This window comes from Anomaloglossus baeobatrachus, chromosome 6 (genome assembly GCF_048569485.1).
Source record: "Anomaloglossus baeobatrachus isolate aAnoBae1 chromosome 6, aAnoBae1.hap1, whole genome shotgun sequence".
Taxonomy (NCBI): domain Eukaryota; kingdom Metazoa; phylum Chordata; class Amphibia; order Anura; family Aromobatidae; genus Anomaloglossus; species Anomaloglossus baeobatrachus.
This window is the reverse complement of record NC_134358.1, coordinates 571,402,266-571,411,700: the sequence shown is the minus strand read 5'-3', so window position 1 is coordinate 571,411,700 and position 9,435 is coordinate 571,402,266. Positions and strand designations below refer to the sequence as shown.

Here is a 9,435-nt window from a genome sequence, read left to right as displayed (position 1 = left end):
ACCCGTTATATTTCCCCGATTGCCACCGCACCATGGTAATTGGGATGAGCTGAGTAACGTGCCTGGATTATCGCATCAAATGGATGGAAAAATTCTGGGTGGCTGCAGACTGCTATTTTTAGACTGGGGGGGGGCCCAATAACCATTGGCCTCCCCAGCCTGAGAATACCAGCCTCCGGCTTTACAATGGCTGGGCATAAAAAATGGGGGGTATTGCATGTTTTTTTTTTTTATTTAAATATATATACACAGCTCTGGCAAAAATTAGGAGACCACTGCAAAATTGTCAGTTTTTCTGATTTTTCTCTTTATATTTTTTAGTAAAATGTAAATTGTTCTTTTATTCTATAAACTACTGACGACGTCTCTGAATTTCCAAGCAAAAAATGTTGCATTTATTTTCTGAAAATGAAAATATGGTCAAATAACAAAAAATGCATTGTTTTCAGACCTCAAATAATGCAAAGAAAACAAGTTCATAATCATTTAGAAACAACAATACTAATAATGTTTCAACTCAGGAAGCGTTCAGAAATCAATATTTTGTGGAATAATCATGATTTTTAAGGGTACTTTCACACTTGCGTTAGTCGCAATCCGCCACTTTGGAAAACAGCGCAACCCATTAACGGCTTGCGCTTTTTTCCATAGACTTGTATAGACGACAGATTGTGACTGTGTCTGCGTTGCATCCACCGCGTGACGGATCAATCGTGAAACGACTGACTGTCAGGCGGCAGGAACACAGCATGTAGCGTTTTTGAGCAGCAGAATCCCTTTTTTTAACTGCGCATGCTCAGCTATTATGTTTAATAATGGAAATCAATGTTTCTCTCTCTCGGCGGCCGAACGATCAGCTGATCGCCCGGCTTTTGAGTGCGATCAGCTGATCGCCCGGCTTTTTAGAGCAATCACCTGATTGTCCGGCGGCCGGCTTTTGAGAGCGATCAGCTGATCGCCCGGCTTTTGAGTGCAATCAGCTGATCGCCCGGCTTTTGAGAGCGATCAGCTGATCGGGCTTTTGTGAGCGATCAGCTGATCGCCCAGCGGCCGGGTGAGCAGCTGATCATTCACAATAGCCTGCCGCTGGTTAAACAGTAAAAAAACAAAAAAAACAATGGAACGTTGTTTTGTAGCATCATTCACATCAGTTGTGCCACGATCTGCAACGCATCCATTGCATCAGTCACACAACGGATTGTGACGGATGCCGCACAACGCAAGTGTGAAAGTACCCTAATCTCAGCTTTCATGCGTATTGGCATGCTTTCCACCAGTCTTTCACACTGCTTTTGGGTGACCTTATGCCACTCCTAGTGCAAAAATGTAAGCAGTTCTTCTTTGTTTGATGGCTTGTGACTATCCATCTTCCTCTTGATTACATTTCAGAGGTTTTCAATGGAGTTCAGGTCTGGAGATTGGGCTGGCTTTGGCAGGGTGGTGGTCCTTCTTCCACACATTGATTGACCTAGCTGTGTGGCATGGCGCATTGTCATGCTGGAAGAAACAGTCCTCAGAGTTGGGGAACATTGCCTGAGCAGAAGGAAGCAACTGTTTTTCCAGGATAACCTTGTATGCGGCTTGATTCATACGTCCTTTGCAAAGTTTAATCTGCCCAATTTCTAGAGTAAGGTAATCTTCTCAGATGAGTCTAATTTTCAGCTTTGCCCAACACCTGGTTGTCTACTGGTTAGACGGAGACCTGGAGAAACGTACAAGCCACAGTGTCTTGCACCCACTGTGAAATTTGGTGGAGGATCAGTGATTATCTAGGAATGCTTCAGCAAGGCTGGAATTGGGCAGATTAAACTAGTGAAGGATGTATACTGGTATCTAAGGGGTTGAAAAAAATTCTGCTGTTTGTAAAAAAAAAAAAAAAAAAAAAAAAGTGATGCGCTTTTTTGCGCCATTTTCCGAAAACCATAGTGTTCTCAATTTTCGGGATCTATGGCTGTAACGCCTGTCTGGATCCACAGACTCAGATGGGCTGTAAAGGGGAGGCTGGAGGGAAGCCACTCACCAAGCAGGACCCCCAGAACCCTGAAACCCTTTAACCCCTATACAGGGATTTGGAATTACACAGGACTCTGGAGATCACTACCTGTGGAAGGCTGCAGTCTGATAAGAGTAGTAGTCAGGCAGGGTCAAACTAGGAATTGCGGAACAGGGACAGAATCGGCAGGCAATGACGTAGTCAGCAAATGTAGCAGAGGTCAGATCCAGATCGGGCAGCAAGATACAAAAACAGTAGGCAGGAGGGTAGTCAAAAACACGCACAAGTAAACACACAGGAATCACCAACAGAAGAGGACGTAACAGGAGCCAGGAAAATCAGAACTATCTCTGACAGTGGTCATGTGACAGGAGGGGAAATAAGAAGCGTGTGGTGTCTTCCCATTGGCTGTAGCTGAACGCTGGCAACTTCAGCTGGAAGACACATGCCACCCACAGTCAGCCAGCGGTACTGCAGATCCCAAGCTAACCCAGCCCAGTGGATGATCGGAGCCTGCGCCCACCGGTGCTGCTGGCATCGACTCCTCTCCCATCACCAGCACCATCCACGGCAGGAACACGGCGTCGCCTGGCGATCGGAGCAGAAGTCGGTGGAGCAGACTCCGGCAGTGACGTAACAATGGCTCAGCGACTGCTTATTTTTTGCGTCTTGACCTGACTTTTTAATGATACCATTTTGATTGCCTGTTATTGCACTTTGCGCAAAATTTGAAACGTCCAAAAAAGTAATTTTGGCGTTTGAACTTTTTCTGCCGCTACGCGCTTTACCCAATCACATTAATTTTATATTTTGATAGATCGGGCATTTCTGAATGTGGCAATACCAAATATGTGTTATATATTTTTAACCCTTTAATTTTCAATGAGGTGAATAGGGGGTGATTTGATCTTTTAGGTTTTAAGTTTTTTTTTTCCATTTTTAAAACTTTTTTTTATTGTAATTTACCCCCTAGAGGACTATAAGGATCAGCAGTCTGATCGTTTCTTCCTTTCTGTAGATTAGAACATCATTGTTCTGATCTGCAGAAAAGCTGCTCTCCTCTCAGACATGGCACTCTGCCGGCTTTCAGAGATACTGATTAATGATAGCTACAGGAGTCATCACATGACCCTCTGCTACCATGGCAAGAGTCGGCTCCACGTGATCACGTCACGTGACTTCCGATGGAGTCGAGTGAGAGCTTATCATGCCTGCGATGTACACGGCGCTGTCACATTTTGACAGCGCAGTGCAAGGAGTTAACAGGCACAAGTGGAAAGCGTATATGTGCGGAACTCACTGCCGGCTGCCATGAGGCATGAAGTACCCAGTACGTCCAATGTCGGTAAGATGTTGATAAGACTTGATTTATCTGTAAAACAGCTCTTACATTCTAAACATGAAAATGGCTTCTCTCATGTGTGAATTCTTCCATGCCTACTAAGATCTGATTTACTAGTAAAACATTTCCCACATTCGGAACATAAATATGGCTTCTCTCCTGTGTGAACTCTCCAATGCCTACTAAGATCCGATTTACTAGTAAAACATTTCCCACATTCTGAACATGAAAATGGCTTCTCTCCTGTGTGACTTCTCTCATGACTACTAAGAACTGATTTCCTAGTAAAACATTGTCCACATTCTAAACATGAAAATAGCTTCTTTCCTGTGTGAATTTTCTCATGACTACTAAGATCTGATTTCCTAGTAAAACATTTTCCACATTCCCTACATGAAAAAGGCTTCTCTCCTGTGTGAATTCTCCCATGACTACTAAGATGTGATTTCTGAGTGAAACACTGTCCACATTCTGAACATGAAAATGGCTTCTCTCCTGTATGAATTCTCTCATGACTAGTAAGATCGGATTTCCTAGTAACACATTGTCCACATTCTGAACATGAAAAAGGCTTCTCTCCTGTGTGAATTCTCTCATGACTACTAAGAACGGATTTCCTAGTAAAACATTGTCCACATTCTGAACATGAAAATGACTTCTCCCCTGTGTGTATTCTCTCATGACTACTAAGATTTGATTTTGTAGTAAAACACTGTCCACATTCTGAACATGAAAATGGCTTCTCTCCTGTATGAATTCTCTCATGACAGCTAAGATTTGATTTTGAAGTAAAACATTTTCCACATTCTGAACATGAAAATGGCTTTTCTCCTGTGTGAATTCTCTCATGACTACTAAGATGTGATTTTGTAGTAAAACATTTCCCACATTCTGAACAAAAAAATGGCTTCTCTCCTGTGTGAATTCTCTGATGGGTACTAAGTTTTGATTTGATAGAAAAACATTTCTCACATTCTGAACATGAATATGGCTTCTCCCTTGTAGGACTTCTTTTATCTTCAACATTTCTTCTGTGACTTTTATTTTGTTTAACAGTCTGCGATGAGTTAGGAGAAAATACTTCATTAATATTATTGGATGATCGATCTTTGCTGTGAGTGGCCGGGGGTATATCTGAGATGTTGGCATACTGCGTACATGTATCATGTGTGATACTACAATCATCTGCTTTAAATGAAAAAAATATCAGATGTCCTTCGGAACTCCTGGTACAGTAATCTGCAAAGAAAAACACTGATGTTTATATTATTCAAAATTACCTTAATATATAAAACTAAATATAACAAATATTGGAAAAATAAAAGTAAAACAAAATCCCACAAAAAAACAAAACTGTACTGTTAACTAATTACTTAGGGCATACATTGCATAAACACTGAATTCTACTAATGTTCAGTCCAGATCATTGCACAATGTGATATCCCGGTTCCCGTTCTACCAAAGCTGAATGAAACAGTTGTCGTGTAGCAGTAGATCTATTCCAGAATTACTATGGCTGCTGTGAGTTAGGAGATGTATAATGCATTGTTTGTGCGGACACCAAGAACTGATACATGTGCATTGTACTGTGTACTCTGCTGCCCTCTACTGGCTGATGTATGGATATGAATGTTATTTATTCTCCTCACCACAAGCTGCCATAGAAACTGTGGGAGCGGCCTCTCCGCTCAGTGGTGACACTTCTGTAAGCTGGTACAAACCAGTTCAGTTTATTTCAGGGAGAGGAAGGAAGCACTATAACTCCCAGCATCTATTCCAGTCTGTGGTGAGGGGACATCTTTCTTCATATAGTCGCCTCAACAAAGGATGGAAACTTTATATAGTCAGGAGAGATAAAGCTGAACAAGGGTTCTCCTCTATACTGGTTTCTTTATACATCTTCAACAGGAACCAGTATAACATGACATCCACCCCACTTTGTTCTTCTCACCCCCTATAATAGGGAACAGTAGCACCTAAACCTGTGGGTAACTCCATACAGCCAGTGTCACCACAGGGAGCTGACTCGTGAAGGCCCCTCCATCAGCGAAGCTTTACCTAGACTGTGAATAACAATGTCTCCAATAGAAAGTGATGTGATCTGTGCTCCAGCCGCCCCGAGAGGAGAGAAACTGCTGCATCACAAGGAGACGAGGCCTCCGCTCATACGCACAATACTGAGTGTACCCTGTGCTGAGAACTACATGCACTGCGCCTCTAACCCCTTCACAACCTTTGACGCAAGTTTACGCCATGATCGCATAAGGGTCCCCAACCTAAGACATACACTTACATCATGGGAACCTTCAACAGTGATCAGAGCACGGTGCCTGCTTTTACTAACAGTAGGACACTTGAGCTCGTTGCCACATGGGGGGTTTGCTGCCGCCCATAACTATGATCGCTGTGATCAGCTGTTCAATTCTAATGATTACAAAATATAAACTGCACCACTATAAAAAGCTGATATATGCTAACATTGAATAAGGGAATTCTGGTACTCCATTACAGCTAGAGGAATATTGGAAAAAATTAGATACTTAGCTTATATATTTGCCAAGCCACGTGAGCCCGAAACCACGGCAAGGTGATCTCTTATATATAGGAACCCTAACTTAAATGCCTCTATCTGGATTAAAAAAATCTACACATTTGGGCAACTAAAAAGGAGTATGGTAACGCCCTGGGTATAAGGCGGAGTACTCAGTGAGACAGGAGTGTAAATTAAATATTTAGAAAAAAATGGAGTAATCCAGCCCTACAGTGCCATGCAAAAAGCTAAGATGTGGTACAAGAAGCTGGCCGTGCACATCGTACAGATGCCACTGTATAACGTTTTCGTACTATCACAATAGAAGGTCCGTAAAAGGTGCAAATTTTAATACAGAAGGGAGATAAGAAAAGAAAGGACACAATTTTTTCAGTGTGACACCTGCCCCAACAAACCTGGCCTGTGTACAAAAGAATGCTTCAAAGTCTGTCACTGATGCATGGACCAATACATTTATTTCTGATTTACCCAAATTTATTGCACAACTGGGTTTATTCTACATAACGGATATATGCCAGCCTGACTTACTTTACACAACTCACATATATCACATTATACAATTCACATACCAGGAAAATGAAAAATCAATTCCAATATAGGGTCACACAACAAATTTTGGGATCCATTTTTTTCTTGCCATCCTTCTGAAAATGAAAATGTGGAGCTACAGCAACATTGTTGTGGCATTTTTTTTAAATTTCACGGTTTTACGTTGTAAAATTCTGTATCGTACTTGTGAGTGCAAGGTGCTTACCACACTTCAAGATAAATTCCTTGAGGGGTGAAGTGTCCAAAATGAGGTCACTTGTAGGGGCTTACACTGTTTAGATACATCAGGGGCTCTCCAAATGAGACATGGCATCTGCTACCGATTCCAGCCAATCATAGAATGTTCCAGTTGGAAGGGACCTCCAGAGTCAGAGTGTACAACCCCCTTCTGAAAGCAGGATTCACAAAACCATCTCAGACAGATGTCTGTCCAACATCTGTGTGAAGACTTCCATTGAAGAAGACCTCATCACCTCTCGTGGTCGCCTATTCCACTCATTGATCACCCACACTGTTAAAAGTTTTTTCTAATTTCTAATCAGTCTTCTCCTTTGTTTCAACCCATTGCTTCTCGTGTTTCCATGTGCACATGAGAATAAGGATGATCCCTCTATACTGTGACAGCCCTTCAGATAATTGTACATAGCTATTAAGTATCCTCTTCGCTTTCTTTTTTTGTAAGCTAAACATCCTCACATCCTTTAACTGTTCCTCATTGGACAGTTTGCAGCCCGCTCACGATGCTGGTAGCTTTTCTCTGAATTTGCTTGTTTTCGCCATTTTTTTTAAAACTGTGCTGCCCAGAACTGGACGCAGTGTTCCAGATAAGGTCTGACCACAGAGGCGCAGAGGGGGATAATAACTTCACGTGATCTAGACTTTATGCCTCTCAATACATCTCAGAACTTTTTGCGTTCAATAGTTTTTTTTTTCTCTATCCCATCTCGGTGATGTATTTGTTCTATTGCTCCTATTGGTTAATATGGGATTAAAAATTTATGTCTCGAAATGTCAAAGGGTTGAATTCGCCTGTAAAAAGATCTAGGGTATGGCGGAAGGTGCTAAAGTCTAAAGGTCCTGTCACACACAATGACAACGACGTCGCTGCTAAGTCACCATTTTCTGTGACGTAGCAGCGACCTTGCCGTCGTCATTGCTATGTGTGACATCTAACAACGATCAGACCCCTGCTGCGAGATCGCTGCTCGTACTTGAATATCCCAGTTCATTTTTTGATCGCTGCTATCCCGCTGCGCCACATGCATCCTTGTGTTTGACACCGTAGCAACGAAGATCGCGACGATGCTGAAGGCAGTGACATGGGCCTGAAGGCAGTGACATGGGCGTGTTTTTGCGGTGTACTTTACAACGCCCCCTCGACTTCGAGTGGTGGTCACAACAGCGTTCCGATTGGGTAACTTGCCGAAAACGTTAGTGATTTCATTCTTTGTTCCATTCTTTGTTCCACGCGGTTTGCCGTAGAGTCTCTGTCTGTGTAGCTAGTGCGTCGTTCTTTGTGGATCTTTCAACACCTTGTGATTAAAAAGGTAGGTATGCTTTGGGTTCTCAAATTGTTGTATATAGGCGCCGCTGTAGTGATCACCAATAGGAACAGAGGGGCGTGAAAAAGGCAACGCAAAGACACGTCTAGGTGTAAACACCACGCCTCTATCAAGGTCTGAGTTGTCGCACAGCGACGCGTGTGACACGTCCCAACGACTGTCGAGGTCGTTATGATCGCTGCTGCGTCGTTGCTTAAAACTTCACGTTTGACAGCTCACTAGCGATCATGTAACGACATTGCGACGATCCTGATAAGGTCAGATCGTTGCCGTGATCGTTGTAGCGTCGTTACGTGTGATTTTAGCTTTAGTGTGTTGTCTTTTGTATTCAGGAATCTCATCTTCTGTTAACTGATTCTGTTAGATTAAAAAAAGCTAGGGTGTGAATTTTTATTAAGACCACCCTTATTTTCATTGCATTCTCAATATTCAGATCCTGGAGGGCTGATTATTATTTTGGCATGTTCTCTTTATAATGGTGTGTATACCCTTGCATCTATCTATTCTCCTAATAGGTCTCAACTTTGCTTCCTTTGGAACAAATATTTTCTAATGTGTCAGTGGGACAAAAAAATATTGGTGGAGAGATTTTAATTTGTCAATGTCAAAACACTTGGATTGTTCTACTGCTACCTCCCATAGGAAGGAGAAGAGTTATGTGATGTCTGAACACCATCTTCATGACATCTGGATATGTACACATGCAGAAGAAAGGGATTACACTTTTTTCGGTTAGATTTTTGTCGTATAGCGGGTTAGGTTATTTCTTAGTGGATAGCAGCTTGATCTCTAATTGTGGCGAGGCGTCTCTTGGATTAATAAGGTGGTCGGACCACGCCCCTATATCCCTGACAGTAACATACCAGCCCTGTTTTTGTAAGGTGGTGCGTAAATTACTTATCTAAACAGTATGTAGTGGAGGAGATAGCAGCAAGCCTTTCTGAACTTTTGTTTAGTTCAATGATAAAGAGGTCACGGATGAGACTTTATGGTCTTCTCATAAGGTGGTTATTTATTAAAATATCCTCCCATGAGAAGAGGCTCCGGAAAGCAGCGTTGGCAGAAATTCTGACAACTTCAAACTCTAGAAGCTCAGAATAAACTATCTCCAAACTCCTCCACCTACTCAGATATTAGGCTGCTCCGTCAATTGTTACTATTTTCATACAAAAAAACCCTAAGAGCATTTAAGATAAAATATTATTCCATGGGAGATGGAGCGGGTGCCGTACTAGCAACAAGGGTTAAAAAAGGGAATTCCAGAATAAAATAGAGATGCTTCTGGGCCCTAACAACACGGATATAAGGAATCCCATATAGATTGTTGAGGCCTTTGCATATTTCTATCAAGACCTGTATAATCTGAAGGATGACCACAATACATCAGAACCATCTCAGGACAATATCCAACGGTTCCTAGATAATATCGGCCTTCTGC

The 9,435-nt window shown here is 42.2% G+C and overlaps 1 protein-coding gene across 1 annotated transcript in view; it reads right to left on the bottom strand.

Annotated features, from left to right (window-relative positions):
• Window positions 1-876: 876 nt before the first annotated feature.
• The window catches only part of LOC142243706 (uncharacterized), a 29,546-nt gene continuing 20,987 nt past the window's right edge, over window positions 877-9,435 (bottom strand). The window contains exon 3 of the mRNA XM_075315882.1: window positions 877-4,574. Within this exon, the coding sequence (XP_075171997.1) occupies window positions 3,409-4,574 (1,166 nt within the window). The 3' untranslated portion in view covers window positions 877-3,408. The remainder of the gene's footprint in view (window positions 4,575-9,435) is intronic.